General features: G+C 35.6%; 1 protein-coding gene across 9 annotated transcripts in view; it reads right to left on the bottom strand.

The window, feature by feature from the left end:
• DNM1L (dynamin 1 like) overlaps nucleotides 1-18,688 on the bottom strand; it is a 48,408-nt gene that overhangs the window by 18,935 nt on the left and 10,785 nt on the right. For 4 of the 9 annotated variants that reach the window (XM_036889535.2, XM_036889528.2, XM_036889531.2 and 1 more), the window contains exons 2-6: nucleotides 8,340-8,487; nucleotides 5,341-5,379; nucleotides 3,808-3,854; nucleotides 3,344-3,415; nucleotides 899-985 (exon numbers count right to left, since the gene is read on the bottom strand). In XM_036889535.2, coding sequence (XP_036745430.2) covers nucleotides 899-985; nucleotides 3,344-3,415; nucleotides 3,808-3,854; nucleotides 5,341-5,379; nucleotides 8,340-8,487 — 393 coding nt within the window. The remainder of the gene's footprint in view (nucleotides 1-898; nucleotides 986-3,343; nucleotides 3,416-3,807; nucleotides 3,855-5,340; nucleotides 5,380-8,339; nucleotides 8,488-18,688) is intronic. The other 5 variants (XM_036889529.2, XM_036889530.2, XM_036889533.2 and 2 more) reach the window with 2 other exon arrangements.

Raw genomic sequence — 18,688 nt, 5'->3', positions numbered from 1 at the left:
CAGAAGACTGGAGCAGACGGAGTTAGAGCAGTAATAGGGGTAAACCAGGCAGATACTTCAGATCTCACTAATAACTTAGGCTTTTATTGTGAGTGGAATGGGAAGCCACTGGAGAGATTTTGAGCCAAGGAATCAAATTTTCACTTTAACAGCATCACCCTAGTGCTTAGTTAAGAATAGATGATGAGGAAGACCTGTTAGGAGGCTATCACAGTAATCCAGCTGAGGTGACAGTGGCCAGACCAGGATGGCAGCTACGACTCTGTAAGACATGATAAAGTTCTGGATATATTTTAAGGGTAGGAAGAGCCAAGAGGATCTGCTGACAGACGAGGAAGTAGGGGGTGGGATAAGAAGTGTCCAGGATGACTACAGACTTTTTGGTTAAGCAAATGGTTACTGACACATGGGGGAGACCATAGAAAGATCAAATCAGGTTGAGAGGAAGGTCAGGAATTTGGTATTAGATGCATCAAATTTGAAATGCCTATTAGACATTTAAGTGTATAAGTCAAGTAGACATTTGGATATACAAATATGGAGATATTTGAATGCCATCAGCATGCAGACATTTATATATTTAAAGCCATAAGATTGGATGAAATCATCAAGGGTGCACCCCCTTGACAAGAGGTCTAAAAACTGAGCTCTGGGCACGCACTGTTTAGACATTGGGAAGAACGAGCGAAAGAGACTGAGAAGGAGTAGCCAGGGAGACTGGAGATAAACCTGAAGAGTGCCGTACCCTGGAAACCAAGTGAAGGAAGTGTTTCAAGAAGCAAAGCTCAACTATGTCAAATGCTGCTACAGATCAAGCTGACTGCAAAAAAAAAAGCCAATTCTTCTCACATGAGGTTAATGAAAAACTACATCTGTTCAAGTGAAAACAAACATTTACCTTCGTGATTCCTGGCAAATCCACAAGTGTCAGATTGACAACGTTGGGTGAAAAAATCTTAAGATGAATTGGTTCTGGGCTTACTCCCTAAAAATACATTTTAAAATATTATATTGAAATCACATTTTAAAAAATCACATTAAAATTTCTATGAAACATAAAATGCTAAAGTAAACCTCATTTCAGGTAGATAGACATTAGGTGCTTTTAAATATGAATTAAACCATGATCCCTAAAACATTTCAACAATCAAAACCTGAAGAAACACATGGGAGGTAAGGCTCAGCCGTACAGCAGGTCATAATCCTATCCAACTCTGTGACCATTAATACATACAATTCATTTCCCCTGTATTATTTTATATTCTTTTCTCTTGATTCTAAGCAGATAGCACTTCTTAAATATGTTTAACAGACACAGTGCAGAACAAAAGAATACTGTATTAGCCACAGGTATAAAGTTCTTGAGTTCAGAGAGAGGCATAGGTAACAAGTTATCCAAACCAACTGGTTCCTAATCTTTGAATATCAAGTGGCAAAAGTGTATATTGTAAGAGATTTCTCAAAAAAATCTTCAGCTCCCTGAATTCAAATGGTTAGAATTTGGATAGTAACAGACACCTATATTTTCTGTCCCCTAGATTAAGATTATTACAGACTCTCTCCTTTTCACCACTGGCCCTCTGCAAGTTTTAGAGTTAAGTTAGCTACATGTAAAAAGACACTTATAAAATGTTTGTTGTCTTTGTACATTTCCTTTATCCCTTAAAATGTCCTCTCATCTATTTATCCACTTTATATCTTCCTTCATTAACCCACTATAAATTCTCATTTCTCAGAGAGCTTTTTTGGAAAATCCTTTACTCTGACTTCTCTATACAGTTACATTTGCTATATTAGATTACTGTGAACTGTTTTTCTATTTTAAATATCTCGGTGTCCCAAAGTCATTATATGTTCATATTTGGCATTACCTACCTAGGTTGTATATTTCTTGGGCATTCCCGTATCATGTACAATGCAAAGCTTTGCCCAAACGCTTTTACAACTTCAATGTTATAGGTATTTTAAATCTTTCCAGGCTTTATGTTAGGCACATGAAATAATTTAGACATTTAGACTTATAAAATTACTTACATAAGATCAAAGTATCATTTACTCCGTTACACATGATTTAGAAAAGAAGAGATTTGGGGATAGAGGACTTGTCTTTTGGACCACAGGATGAGAAAACCTGCTAGGTAATATATCCATCATATCCCTGCCATAAACTAAACATTTTATAGATTGAGAATCTTCTGACATTCAGTTTTATGTAACTAAAAACTTTCCTTTCTGAATCAACAATTACATCCACCCTAAATTCTAGCACTATACAAAATCACGACCAATTTCTGAGTTTAGTCAATCTATGGGGATCACAGGAGCGGTAATTCAGACTGGTGTTATGATTGAAAACATCCCAAAAGTAAAATTACCCCAGATATAATTATAGGATTGAGAACAAGCTAACTAGTTAACTGCCACTTTTTTTTTTTTTTACCTCTTCTCTACGTAACAGTTAGTAGAAATTCAGGGAACTATGACAGCAGTAGCAATAACTCAGAAGTTACCGCTTAGACTTCAGTAGTGAACAAAGCTTAGTCAATCACTAAAACAGAGACAAATATCCTGAATAGAAAAAGAATTGACATGGCCACAAAAATGTCTTTTTGTCAGGACATAACCTCTAGCTCAGTATCTAGCAGTTAAAAGGACTCAATAAATATTTGTTGTATGTTAGAACTAAGCTAGGGCCCACTTGCAGAATTAAATGTGCTTCTAGATAATACAAAACTAGAGATAAAAAGAAAAAGGAAGGGAACAGAGAGAAAAGTAATAGGCATAAAGAAAGAAGAGACAAAACAGAAGTATTTAAGGGAGGCACTGGTAGTACCTGATGTCAAGATTAATAATATCTTAGAAAACAAGAAACGAATCCATGTGCTGACATTACTTTTCATTTTCACTCAGGAAAAAAAAAAGAACTTAAGTTCTCTTTTTGCTTTCACAACTTATCTATCTCTACTCAGGAAAAAGATACATGTATCTTATAAGTTATATAATACTTCCTGAGTCAGAGCCCAATCAATCCATCAAAAGAAAATAACTTATTATAGCAATATTAAGTAGAAAAATTATATAAAAAAGTGGTGTGTGTATATATATCACAAGATCAAGAATAAACATCTAAGTGAAATATCTGATAGTATATAAAAGCTCTAAGAAATGATATTTTAAGTAAAATTTTTATATATTTGTAAAAATATTCCATTTAGTTTCAAAGACCAGGACTATGAATTTTCAATGCACATCACACATTATATACAGATATTCTCAGTGATAATTTATTCTCAATGATATATTTACTGATGTTTGTACTTTCCAGCTATAAAAAGATACCTACCTTATTACTTCCTGAAATCCTTTCTGTTTCATTTTCAATTTCTTGTCGAATTTCATCAAAATCCATGTAAAGCTGAAAATTATTGAAACAACACATTATTAAAAATAAGGCCAAAGTTCTTAAGTGGAGGGTTAATAAATTTCAAGGATGTCTATGAAGCTGCCTTACAGAATCAGTGAACAAATTCTTATACATATATTTTTCTGAGCCAAGGAGTCAGTTTATATGCATTTTTCAAAGCTGCCTGATCCCACAACAGCTAAGAATCTCCAAATTAGAGAACAAGGGGCTCAACTTAAAAGTGTTTTCCAGTGAACTTCTGTGGTTAGCAAGGTTACTACATTTTACAAGGAACAGTTGCTTCAAGTTAACATGCCACACTGCCAATGGTAAGAAACTAAATTTTCAACTACAAAAAAAATTTTTCAACATGTTATTTCTTCATGATATTCTTGTGTGGTTACCTTATTTTTGGTGTGAAGAAATTTACCCCATTCTTCTGCTTCAACCCCTGAAAAAAGAAAAACTTCATTTATTGGAAACTATGGAAATTACTTTTTACCTTTAGTTAGGAATTCAAAAAGACAACACATTATTTGTTCCTATTTTGCCATTAACTACAAATTAAATTAACAAGGATTTTAAGATCTGCTAAATACTTTCACATTTTAAAAATTGTATCTTATATTTAACATGACTAATTTCAGATAGAGTTGCTCACAGGGCTTCCTACCATTTGAAGTCTAGATTTTACTAACAAAATTGTTCACTTCTCTTCATATTTTGCATGTAATTATATTTAAAAGTATATCCTCCATGTTTAAATATCTCACACATAAAAGAAGTTTATCTGATGAAAATACTCAAGCTAATGGCTAAAAGAAGAAAAATGAAGAATCCTGGGTAATGCAAAAAGCATGTATAGTAGTAGTTCACACTGTAACTCAAGATAAAAATTTGCAATATGTGAATGAAACAGCTAACCTTTAAGTTCTTTTTATTTTTTTTTTTGTTTCCTGTTTGGTTACCTATACAGTCACAATCATTGTTTCCTTAAAGAGCTCTCTCAGTAGGGAGAAGCTATTCTGTAATTTTTATACGCACTTTCAAGGTGACTCCCTCCCTCCCCCTACCCAGGACCCAGCCTACATTCTCCCTTGGAATTGAAAGCCATACAGAAATTAAATGGGGGGAGGGGGCGGGGCGAGGCGAAGAGCCTGGAATACGTTCTGTGTAGAGTCACAACTCTCCAACAGTTTCCAGTAATAGGTCTGGTCCTCCTACACTGACTAAAAAAGGAAAATGGATTCACTGTAGGCACTGTTTCAAGTGGTCTAAGCCTTGGAGGGCAACTTTTTGTTCTGTTTTTCCCAAGAAGCTAGAAATGTTAAGTTGTAGAAAGGTAACCTAACTTTTAACTACCTCAAGCAGTTTTTCTGCGTTTGCCAAATTTGGGGTTTTAAATGTCTCAATGACTGAGTTTACGAATAATGCGTATCAGCCACCTGAAGTTAAAATAAAAATGACTGTAAGATATTCAAATAAATATTTTTTGAGGAAAAGTGGGATCCATTCTTTGGCAGAAAAAAGTTAAAACTGGATCCTTTTGGCAAGTGAAATGCTCACCTAATTGAAGCTTAGTACCTTCTTCCAAGAAGCTCCATTGGAGGACAGGAGTGATCTGGGTGAACAGAACTCACAGAGGCAGGCACTACATGCCAAAGGGGTCTTTTTAATTTACCTTATCATATAAAAGAGTCCTGGCTTCACAAGCATGTTTTCAAAAATAAAAATAAAATAAATTACATTCACCACCAAAACAAAGCCTGCATTCTGATGCAATGGCAAAAGGTAACATGAACCACTAAAACCTCAATCAGTCAATGTGGATAGGCAAATAAAAATGGAAGAAAAAAATGCACACAGCCTGTAAGAGTACATAAGCACACATGCAGGCATAATAGAAAAAGGGCCAAAAACAAATGGATAGAGGAAACCTTTAGAAAGGTGTCTTGAGTTTTTCCATGTAGCGGGGTCTGTAGTTAAAGAGAAACAGCACAGAATGGTAAGTTTAGTGCTTATCCCTAATATTTTAAACCTTTTAAAAAAGTCAAATGTGCAGAACCCTGAACACATTTCAAATGCACATAGCATTCAATTATTCAAAATTGACAATAATTTCCATTACAATTAATTATAATTTAAGGGATGTACATATTTTAAGTGAAAATGAAACACACTGCATATCATAATTTATTTTCCATTACAACTAACTATGTCACCTCTGGTTTCTAATTCTAGCACAAATGGGTTAAAATGAATTCACTGATCAAAAATTTGCCTTAGGTATGTGATAGCTGTCCATGGGAAAAGATAAACTGCCTAGTAAAAAAAGCATGTACAAAACACAGCAAATGTATCTTTCAAAACCTCATGAGTAACTAAATGTATACAAGTACTTAACCAATTCTCAAAGCCTGAGCTTTATAAAGGATTATTTTCTTAAATTTAACAGAACATCACAGAAACAATTTTGGTCTTTAATCAGCAGGTTATTTTTAGACTTTGACAAAAGGAAATCTGAGGAAAGCCTGATTTATTCCTTACAACTATAAAAGATAATCATGGAGTTCAAAGTTCAAACTAAACCACCATCCCACTCTAAAACATTTCTGATTTTGTTTTTAATAAGATTTTAACAAAGAATTCTTTCACACTGGCAGAAGCAGGGGGCAAGCTGAGAAATACTATAATCTACAAGCTGACACCTCAATTATCCTATATAGTTGGCAGAATACAGATCCAAAATTAAGTTAATTTTCCTGATCATTACATTAAACATTAAAATACTTTTGATTGACCTTTATCTAAAATGGATTATACTGCTCTAATCACCTTAGAACACAGTCCTCTTAAATTAACTTATTATGGTAACTTAGGCCTTTGTTATATTACAAAGCCCTCTGAGGCTATAAAATCCCCACAGAAAATGGTTAGAGATGGATTTCTTTTTTCTTTTCTTTTTTTTTTAAAGTTCTTCTGCCTGGTTATGTTTTTTTTACCTGCTTCATTGTTTCTAATTTCCCCTGGGTTGGAATGATCTATGACAACAAGGTAGAACTGTTTATCCCAAAGATAAAGAGCCTCTGACGAGAAACTAATTATCCTAGCTATTAGTAAGACATGAAATTTAATACTGAAAATTTATGAAATCTACTTTATATTCTAAGTAGCTGAGTTGTCATTTTAAATGAGGTTTTATTTTTTATACATAAAAAAGAAACACTAAGCTTAGAAAAGTATATATATGTGTATGTATGTAAAGATATGCAGATTTACTGACCAACCACCAAAAAAGACAACAAAACACAGTGGACATATAAGCAGAGAAATGCCAAGGAACTGATCCTTCTGAGGCTGAAATGCACACCACTTCCTAGCCACACTGCCCACATCTGCACAGAGTTTCTGAGAGGAAGGGTATCATCTGTCCTTTGCAAGGTGACTGAAGAATGAAAAGTTAAAAGAAAGAGAACTAATTAATGCTATACAGTTTCTCACAGTCTTGGTTTAAGGTATTTGGTAAATTTGATGAAGTTAGTGGGGATGAAATTTTAAAAGTGTTATTCTATATATTTGAAGCTGGACCATAGGTTAGTCCAAAATGATTAAATTCAAGGTTCATAATTTCAATAATAAAGAATTACAGAAATGCAAAGTAATGAATAATATACCAAGAAGCTGCCTAGTGTAATTAAAAGCTCCTTCATCTCTTCTGGCAGTCTATCCAGAAGTATTAACTATTAACATCTAACTTCATTAACATGCTTCAGTGATGAACTTTCTACAGTCACAGCAGAGGCACACGACAGGTTTTTTTTTCCACTTTAAAAAAAAAGAAGAGGAAGACGTGGCAGCAGCAGCTATATCACCACCAGTGCTCCTATCGTGAGTGGAGGAAAAGAGGCAGAAAACAGAAGTTAAAGTAACTGCAATTTCATCAATACTGTCATCCCCTCTTAGACCAGAAAATAAGGCATAGAATGAAACTGCACTGCTAATAGATCTCTGCACATAAAAAACAAACATGGTACAATGCTGCAAGTGTAATTTAATAATCAGTTATTTTACAAATTTTTATAAATAAAGTCTGAGCCAAACACTGAACTAAAAGAGATTAAGTATATTACTCTTGTCACACGTTTCAAACCCCACTAATACAAATATATGATTAATAGACGATATATACTTAACAAACAATTTAAAATCCGGTAAGACAGCATTTCTTCAAATTTTTTCAATTTAACCAAAGAACTGCTGTAAAGGAAAGCGTGTATTTTCTTATCTTAATATTTCATGTTTACTACTCAGGGGCAGAGGAATCTTAAAATCAAAAAACAGTTATGTGCTACAAAGGTAAGCCTTAGCAAGAGGACAGTAAAAAATAATTTAAAAACCAAAACTTCCTAAAAATAATACTCATCTTGAAGAGCAAAAGGTTCAAAATCAGCAGGCATGTGGTAAAACCAGAAAACAGGAGAGGTGAGATAACATTACTGTGCTGAAAAGCAAAGTCATCTTAATTTTTATTTAAAATAAAATATTTAAAATAGAATCTAAATTATTTAAATTCTAAATCAAAGTTAAAAGCAAAAACATTATTTTAAACACTAGGAAAAAAAGTTGAGAACATTCCAAAAGACACAAAAACTTTTTAAAATAACTCATTCCTGTTTACTCACTGATCCTCCATTAAATAGCATTAACAGTTTACTAAGCTATATTATCAAAAAAGGTACTATTCCAAGCAAGTTTACTTGTGGTCCTCAAAATAACAAAAATTACGTTTTTTTAACACAAGAAAAGATAGATGCACATCACTTCTCTTCACAGGACTTCTGATTTTGCTACAGCCACTGATTTGTCTAATCAATTTCAAGATTCGAGCAAAAATGGATAACTTTAAAATATTTCTTATTCCAATTATGAAATTTACCATTTTCTTCTCCTGTTGTTTTTCGTTGATCTTCGGGTGAAACATGGACTAGCTGCAGAATGAGGGGTCTCCGGGTGACGACACCAGTGCCTCTGGGGAGCAGGTCCCTCCCCACCAGGCTTTCTAGCACTGAGCTCTTTCCACTGCTCTGAAAACAAAATATACAAGAGCAAAATGAATCTCTTAACAAATTTTTTTTGTAACTCTGTAAGACTATACTAACAAAGCAGCATAAAAAGAACTTATTTTAAAAAGAAAGTTTAGCTATATTTTGTTGCATGATCTTTATTTCCTTAAGATAAAAAAACCCAAAAGGAGAGAACGTAAAAAAAGTCCCACTTCCCCATAATGTTCCTTTATTTTGATACTCTCCCAAAAAAATCCCAACCAAGTTTTCAAAACCTATGTTAATATAGGTATATATAAAATCATGCCTGTAACATGTAGGTATTTTTAATGGGGTAGTACTACATATATTTTTCTCTAACTTGCTTTATTTTTATCAATCAGAGATATCATTCCATATAATATATTAATTTCTGTGTTTAGTAGTTAAATAGTATTCTATGTGAAAAGCCAAACCCCAGTTGATGGGCACTTAATGCTGCAATAACCCAGCTTTGTACACATAACCTTACTCATTTATATTACTACCTCATTAGACTTAGTCCATTAAATAAACCACTGTGACTAAAGAGCAGGCCGATGTTAAGGATCTGCAGACACTGCCAGACTGCGCACAAGACGGCAGGCACCAAACTATACTTCGCCTTCCCCAAGGTCACTGCCATTACCACTGTTTTGAAACTTTGCTACTTTGACAGATTAACACTCAGGTCGTTTAAATTTGTGTTCCTTCATTATTCAAGTCAACCATCATCTTAAGGGCTTTCTGTATTTCTCCTTCAGCAATTTGCCTGTTCAAGTGCTGTCATGTTACATTTCTTACTAGTTCATAAAGCTTTTTATCCAGATAAGTATTTCATTTTTTGTAGTTCTATTTCCCAACTTTTTATTCTGTGAATTCTAAAGCCATAAACGAGTTGCAAGAATACTGACAGTGAATAGCCATATACCTTAACCTAGATGTAGCAATGAACAATTGAACACACTTGCTTTATGCCTTTTCTTACACACACATGCACACACAGTTTCTTCTGCTGTCCTGTCCCATATGAGTAATAAATATACATGTTTTTAGACACTTCATCCCTAAATGGCATATCTCTAGGAATACAGGCATTCTTCTATATAACCACAATATAATGATCACACTCAGGAAATTTGAATAGATACAATACCAATAAACTATAGATAATCAAATAAAGTGTAAACCCAGGTCTCATATATTTTTAATGTTCATAAATTTGTTTTCCTTTGTAGTTAATATATTTTTCTGTAGAGAATACTCTTTTCTATACTGTTTTTCTTAGTATTTAAAACTAGTATGTCTATTTCATATTCTCTATAAACGTAAAAATCCTAAACCCATCTACTTCATCAGAAAGGGTCTACAGGAAGCAGATTGCTCAAGTTAGGTTAATTTAAGGAGGATTTATTTACAAGTGGGCTATGTACAAAGCTGTGGATGAGGCTTAGGCGAATGACAAGGGATGGTGCAATGACCCAGGCCAGCAACCACAGAGCAGCTCTTCCCACCCACAGGCCCCCGGGGAAGGGCTAAGATGTCTGAGAGAAAGGAGAGCCTCCCCACAGTCCCTCCACACAGGGAATGAGCCACTTTCCAGGGCTCCCCATTTCCAAATCCAGTAAGAAGCCAGAGGACACGGGGCCCATTCACATTGCCCAGAAAGGTCCCCTATGATAGAGAACAGGAATGTGGAATGGATACGAATGGGCCAATTGAGAATTATGTGGCCTATCTCGTGTTGCTAGGTTTTCATGGCCAGGTTTATCCCCTCTCATTAAGTAAAACGGAGTCCTTTCCATCCTTTCTTTTCTGGACTCTGAAATAACTTAGCCAACATGGAAATTTCCTGTTCTTTATGTTTGATAAAAACCTGTCCATAAAATGTAATTATCCTGGATTATCTAATTCATGGACTTAAGTACTTGTAATATTCTTAGAAATGGTTCATTTTTCTACTTCTAATTATTTTGTCTTTATGTTTTTTCTTAGATTGTCCAGTTGACAGATTGATTTTATTGGTCAAATCTGTCTTTTGATTTCATTTTGTAAATTTTTTTTGGTACTGTTAATTTCTTCTACCTGTTTTAGTGTTGTTTCATTTTTCTGGGGAATACAGGTTATGTATTCTTCTTTTTAAAAACTGCTGGAGTTGAATGTTTAGCTTCTTTCTCCATCTCGCCGACCAACACTTGCCCTGCCCATCCTACACAAACACATACACCCCCCAGTCTGAGTTGCCTCTATCTCCTTTCTTCTACACAGAGGATCGTGGCTCTCAAGCACCCAGTTCATGACAGAATCAGAGTACACACATTTACTCTTTTGCTTATATCACATTACACACACAGCCTCCAAATAATAATACCAATACTACCAACATCAGTGTTACTGAAAACAGTTTTCAAATTGTTTGGCATATGATCCCTCCATCTGCCTTTCCTACCTCTTTACAGACCATACGCTCCCCTTCAAACCTCATTTATTCTGCTCTGCAAGTGTATGAGTGATGCTAACCATTACTAAAGGTTAATCAGTCCTTATAATTAATGTCTGTAGTCATTTTGATTCTCTGAAGCTTGTTCTCTAACAGATTCCTCAGGAAGGGCTAATGGAAACAATATTCTTCAAGTTCTAGCATACTGATAACAGCTATGACTTTTATATTTGAAAATCAGTTTGGTTATATACAAAATCTTGGACCCAGACTTCCTGAGTACCTTTTATATGAATTCCATAATTGTGTCTTCTCTCATAAATCCTCTCATAATAATGTCATTTCTCATCAACTGTTACTTTCAAAAAAGTGTAGTAATATTCTGATTTTCATTCTAAGAGACTGTGACTTTTGCCTGCATGTCTAATGAATTTTTATTCTTCCTTTTAAAGTCCAATAATTTTAATAGACTGTATTGGTCTTTTCTGTGTCAATGTTCTCAAGTAATGTGCTGTTCTTTTTCAAAATAGGGTTCCAAATCTGTTTTTAATTCAGTTTGACTGTAATGTTTAGTATAAGTTCTAGCTCTTGCTATCATTTTTTTCTCCTTTGGGAATTCTTATTATACATATATTGGATCATCTTTGCCTGTTTTCAATATCAGTTTCCTTCAAATTCTTTTAATACTATTTCTTATCCTTTTTTTAAAATGTCCTTCTCTTTTGCAACATCTTTCTCTCATAACAGATAAGGTATTGTCTGTTTATCTGTTCTAGTATTCCTTCTATGTCATCTTCATTTCTAAAATAAATTTCCTTTCATTTCTAATACTTCACTAAGTTCCACAAACCTACTTTTTAAATTTTCTCTTAGGCAAACTTGCTTTTTGAAATACCTTGTTCTAATTAGAATGTCTTTTGTCTTGCCTTCTGTCTTAATATCTAATAGTTTTCACCTGTTTTGTAGACATGTCTTTCTGGTGTGTTTTTATTGCCGACAGGGATGCTGTTCTGAGTCATTTTTCTTTAAAGACTGCATTAAACTTGATAAAAATCATTTAATATTGCAAAGATTTAAGTGAAATTGATTTGCCTGAACTTTTAGAAGGAGGTGTGACCTAGAACAGCCATTCTAGCTTCACACTGAAACTCCCTCTTGTGATTCCATGTACTGTACAAAAATACAGTTATCTGCTTTCTGAGATACCCTCGCTCCGTTCCTCCCCGCCGCTTTCCCTGGGCCTGCCCTTCCTTTGTCTGCACTCTTCAGGGCATCCTCGACTGTATTTTGAGTTCCTCGTCACGATGAGGGCTGCTCCTGGAAGGGGGCTTTGGCTAGTGAGTTCTAAAAGTCTCACGAAGGCGCTCCAGTTCCTCAAGACTCTACAACAGACCTCTCCCACTCGCCCAGTGCCGGTGTGTGCGAACCCCCCGGCTCCAGCTGCCATTCTTGAACTGGCCCTCCAAGCTTTCCAGGGGTTGCCTTCTGGCCATTTTCCGATTCTCAGATTCATCTGAAGCTCCACTGCTTCCTTCTTCTTCCTACACAGACGATGATACACAGGTCTTGGTGCTGTTTGTGGTTTGTCCCCGACCTACTGGTATTTTAGGGTTTGTGGAAAAACATGGTCAACTGATTTCCTTGTAAATGTTGTTCACGGATTTTTGTTTGCCCTATCCTATTTGTTCTATTTTTGTGGAAAAGTCACACAGAGGTTAGAAAACTGCTCTACTATTGCTGTGACCATCCAAGAATCCCTAGTATGGAAATCTAAACCACTTAGAAATACTGAAACTCTGATCTTATTTAAGTGTCTTTATATTAACCAGCAATAAAAAGAATGAAAGTAGCGATACATGCTACAACATGGATGAACCTCAAAAACATCATGTTAGGTGGAAAAAGTCACTCACAAAAGACCACATACTATTAGATCCTGCTTACATGAAATGTTTCAAATGGACAAGAACGTAGATTAGCTTCTCAGAAAGCACCTGCCTAGTGCTGGGGGCAGAGGGAAATGGAGAATGAAAACCAATGCATTCAAGGTTTCTCTTGGGGATGATGAAATAATCTAGAGTTAGATTATGGTGATGCTTACACAACTCTACCAACATGCTAAAAACCACTGAATTATATATCCAAATGGGTGAACCTTATGGTATATAAATGACAGCTCAATAAAGCTGTTAAAAAGCAAAATAAGGGAGAAAAAAATCCCAGATGAATTATAAACACAGTTGAAAAAGCATAACTTTATAAAGTAGAGAATAAAGAATACTTTCATGAACCTGAGAACAGGGAGTGACTCCTTAATACAACTAAATATACAAACTGAAGAAAAATATTGGTAATTCAACTATAGTAAAATTAAATTTTGTTTTACTAATACAAAAAAGTTGGGGAAAAATATTTGTGATCCATATAAATGACAAAGAACTAGTAGCCAAAATGCACAAATAACTCCTACAAATCAACAAGAAAAAGATAAATAATCTAATAGAAAGCAGCATGCAGGGACAAGGACAGAAACACAGGAACAGAACCACAAAGAGCCAAGGAAAAAAGTTAAGATGTCCAAACTCATTAGTAATCAGAAATGCGATGAAAACGGCAATTAGACACTGTGGGGCAAAGCTAGTGGGGACCAGGGAGAAGGGAGAGATGGCGGCCAGTGGGGACGGAGCGGGGCCTCACTGGGGGCAATGAAAGGTTCTACCGGCCCGCCTTTCCCTTGACTGATCTCGGTTCCACCGGTTTATCGCCCCAGGGCCAGGAACACACTCCCCACTCCTCGCCTCCCACAGCAACAGATACCATAAATTAAAAACATGACAATACCAAGTACAGATAAACAAATAAACATCTCTCTGTTGGTGGAAATGTAAATGGTCACAACCATTCTGAAGAGCAAGTAGCAATATGAAATGAAAATGAAAATAAATATACCCCATAAGCTAGTAATTCTACTTCTTAATATCTTAGAGAAATTCTCAAATGAGTACAATAAGGCATTTGTAGGACTTTTCCTAGTACCACTGCTTACTAAAACTACTATAGCAAACAATGGGAAACATTAAAATGTTCTTCAATAAGAAGACACACTTTGATATGTTCATATAATGAATTACTATATAGCAGTGTAAGCAAGCAAACTAAGAATATGTATGTGTTGTATGTATGAGTAAATCTCACACGGACAATCCCTTATGCACACATGATCTATGTAAGTATCCAGCTTTGCTAGGAAGTACAGAGTACTAACCTCAAGCTATAACAGAGCTGGAAGCAACTGGGGTAATATTCCAATTTTACTTCACATTATATTGAATAGGTAGTGAAGGGACAGAAACTCTTCTGTTGTCTCTTGGTAAGTTTTTTATATTTCACTGCAGAATGGTTATAATATGGGTGGATACAGAATTTCATAATCACAATTAACTTTCCTAGGAACTCTAAATTTTAAACATTTTTTCATGTCGTCTAACATATACTGTTGCAGTTTAGGGGTCTGACACCAGCCTGATTCTTTCCCTTTCAAGAAAATTGTTTTTTCCTCCCTCTTGGTATTCTGACACTTGGAGAATTCGGGGGGCGTGGGGGGAAGATGGGGGAAATGGTTGTTTGTTTGAATTCGGAAATTTAACTGGGGCATGTCAACTCTTTCAATATGTGTGCCCAGCAAGTCATATCTGAAAACGTCATACTTCAGCTCTGGGGAACTTCCTGCCCATCATGTGTGTGATTATTCTTTCCTTCTGCTCCAGGGGCTCTTTCCCAGCCAACTATGATAAGGATTTTGACTCCAACTCCCACTGTCAAGTTTCTTCTCTCTAATAAATTTCATAACATATGTTTTTGATCTGCCTTTTAGGAGAATTTGTCAAGTGGTTTTTCTATTTCATAAATTAGATCTTGAGCAATTTCAGTGTGATTACTGCTTCCCAGTCACCCCCACTATGCCATTTTGTCCTTGCTTCTTAAATGAAATATCTCACTAAGAGTGCTTTTTTAAATTTTTCTTTGGAACTCTGTACTAACTTTAGTTTGCTACTCTATCTGCCCTAATCTTCTCTTTTATGGTACTGATTTTCAGTTAGTTGTACATTTTTATGTATCTATATATTGGACTTTTTAAAAGACAGGGGTTGTTATGCACTGAGTTCTGTCCCTACAAAATTGCTATGTTGACGTCCTAACCCCCTCAGAATACATACCTCAAGATGCGACTGTTTTTGAAGACTGGGCTTTTTTAAAGAGATGATTAAAACAAGGCCATTAATCCAATCTGACTGGTGTCCTCATAAAAAGAAGGAATTTGGACAACAGGAGCACTATTAGGGACGTAACACACATGAGAAGACCATCTGAAGACACAGCAAGAAGACAGGCAGCCCCAAGCCAAGGAGAGAGGACTCGGAAGAAGCCAGAGCTGCCAGCACCTGGATACTGGACTTCTAGACTGCAGAACTGTGAGAAAATTAATTTATGTTGTTTAAGCCACCCAATCTATGTGATATTTTCTTAGGCCAGACTAGCAAACTAACAAAGGGGTTACAAACACAACTGCCCACACAAGCAATATCCTCAATAAGTAAATGAACTGACTTCATTCAAAATGACATCAGACTGTATTCTTCTGACATTCTGTTTGCATATTAAAATATAAAAATATTTCTCACATCTCACGAAATATTTCTCAAGAATATTAAAAACAGAAGAATATTTCTTAAGTAGTCTTCAATTTTCCCACTTTTGATAGAGACACAGAAATAGGAAATATATCGTCCTTTCCATAAAAAGAACAGAAGAGCATAACACATGTATGATGATAAACAGCAGCCAAGGGAGGCAAAAGGAAGCAATGGGAGCTGTGGATACCTAGATACAGTCTCACCCATCTATAACAGGCACATTTTTCAGATCCACTGGGAATGTGGGCCCAGTATTGTCAAATTTTCTGACTTTTTTAAAGAAAATTAGACACATGGGCCTTTTGATTAAACCACCAATTTTTAAACATTGGCAACTTTTTTTTTTTAAATACTGTATGTACTGTATGGTGTTTCCAGTTCAAGATAGCTACATAGATGATCCTAAACTGACCTACCATGGACACACCAAATCTACAGAAACAACAGAATAATCCCCTCTGGAAGAAACTCCAAAACTAGTTAAGCAACCCTTACTCATCGGGCAAATGACAAAAACCCACAATGAAATGGGTAGGAGAGACTGAGACACAATTTCACCCTAAATCCCCAATTCCAGCACCAAGACTCATAATCAAGAGGGAACTCATAACTTCTCCCTGAACACAGCTTCTCCCTGAGGAGTAAAGAGTATGAGGCCCAGAGTAAAGAGTACATCTGGTACCCTGACCTCTAATATGCACCTGAGAGATGGACCACCACAACATCTAGGTTTGAAAGCCAACAGCGCTTACATCCATGAGACCCACGAGGTTACAGTGAACCAAAAGGCAATTCTTAAAGGACTCATGCAGGCTCACCGTGGATAACCCCCAAAGGCACAGTGCAGAGGGGCCAGACAGGACACCCAACTATCTTATTCTGAAAAAGGTGTATTTGCACATACTTTAAAGGCCACCACCTGAAGGTCCAGCTTCCAATCAGCCTGAATTGAGGTACTGACTGAGACCATCCCCTACTTTAGGACACTGACAGTTCACAGCACACCCTCAACTACTGTGAGCCACTAAAAACAAAGTAGGCTGCTTGGACAATCACAAAGATTAGAAACAACCAAAATCTAGGACAGAGTTGAACAATAAAGTTCATCTTCTACACAAGGCCATTCTTTCAAGACTGGGAGAGATGGCTATTTTATCTAATGCATACAGCAAAAAAACAGAGAATCAAGAAAAATGAAGAAATAGAGGAATATCTCCAAGTGAAAGAACAAGACAAAACTTCAGAAAAGGCATTAATAAAAACAGAAATAAGTGGTTTTCCTGATAAAGAGTTAAAATTAAAGGTCATAAAGATGCTGAGTTTGGAAGAATGTATGAACAGAGAATTTCAACAGAGATAGACAAAAATGAACCTAACAAAAATCAAAGAGCTGAAGAATACAAAAATGAACTAACAAATATAATGGAAGGGTTCAACAGCACAGACTAGATGAACCTGAAGAAAGGATCAGTGAACCCAAAGACAGGGCAGTGGATCTTATCCAATCAGAGTAGCAAAAAAGGAAAAAGAATAAAAATGAGCAAAGATAGCTTAAGGGATTTATAGGGTAACATCAAGTGAACCAACATTTGCATTGTAGGGGTCCCAGATGAAAAAAGAGACAGAGAAAGGGGCAGAAACTTATTTGAAGAAATAATGGCCCAAAACTTTACTAACTTGGGGAAGGAAACAGACATCCAGATCTAGGAAACTGAGTTCCAGATAGGATGAACCTAGAGACCCACACCAAGACACATTAAAATTAAAGTGTACAATGTTAAAAACAAGAACATATTAAAAGCACAAGAAAAACAACTTGTTATGTACAAGGGAAGCCACCACCATAAAACTATCAGGGTTTTTTTAAATAGGAACTTTGCAGGCCAGAAGGGAACGGCATGGTATATTCATAGTGCTGAAAGAAAAACAACAGCCAACCAAGAAAACTCTACCCAGCAAAGCTGTCCTTCAGAATGGAAGAAAATAACAAATTTTCCACACATGTAAAAGCTGAAGGAGTTCATCACCACTAGACCTGCCTACAAGATTAAAGGGACTTCCTTAAACTGAAACAAAAAGGTGTTAATAATAGAAAACATGTGAAACTATAAATTTCACTGGTAAAAGTAAATATATAGTAAAACTCAGAATAACCTAATGTTGTATAAGTCATGGATTAATCACGTCTAAATCTAGTATGAAGACTAAAAGACAAAAGCAGTAAAAATAACTAAGACATAATTTGCTAATGGATACACAAGATAAAAATGTAAACTGTGACATCAAAAACATAAAATGTGGAGGGAGGGAGTAAAAATGTAGAGCTTTAGAATGTGTTCAAACTGAGGTTGTTACCAACTCAAAATACTGTTGGTTTTGTGTAAGCCTCATGGTAACCACAAAGCAAAAACTAATGGTAACATGAAAGAAAAAGAAAAGGAATCTAAACATACCACTACAGAAAATCATCAAATCACAGTGTAAGAGAACAGGAGAAGAGACCAAGGATTATAAAACAGCCAGACAACAACAAAAGCACAGTAAGTCATACTTATCAATAATTACCTTAAATGGACTAAATTCTCCAATCAAAAGATACAGAGTAGGTGAATGGATTAAAAACAAAAGCACCTGTATGTTGTCTACAAGAGACTCACTTCAGAAGTAAGGACACACAGAGGCTGATATTGAGGAGATGGAAAAGGTACTGCAATGCAAATGGAAACCAAAAGAAAGCTGGCATAGCTGTATTTTTATGAGACAAAATAGACTTTAAGACAAAGACTGTATTAAGAGACAAAGAAAGTCATCGCATAGTGATAAAGGGTCAATCCAAAAGATTGTAAATGTAACATTTGCAACATTTATGCACCCAACACAGGAACCCTAAATATATAAAGCAATATTAATAGACTTCAAGGGAGAAACAGACAGCAATATAATAACAGTAGGGGACTATAATAACCCACTTTCATCAATGGATAGGTCAACCAAGCTGAAAAATCAGTGTAGAAACATTGGCCTTAAACAACACAATAATCCATATGGACTTAACAGGTATCCACAGAAC

Source organism: Manis pentadactyla, chromosome 14, assembly GCF_030020395.1.
Source record: "Manis pentadactyla isolate mManPen7 chromosome 14, mManPen7.hap1, whole genome shotgun sequence".
Lineage (NCBI taxonomy): Eukaryota > Metazoa > Chordata > Mammalia > Pholidota > Manidae > Manis > Manis pentadactyla.
Note: the sequence above shows the minus strand (reverse complement) of the source record. Positions and strands in the feature narration are given on the sequence as shown.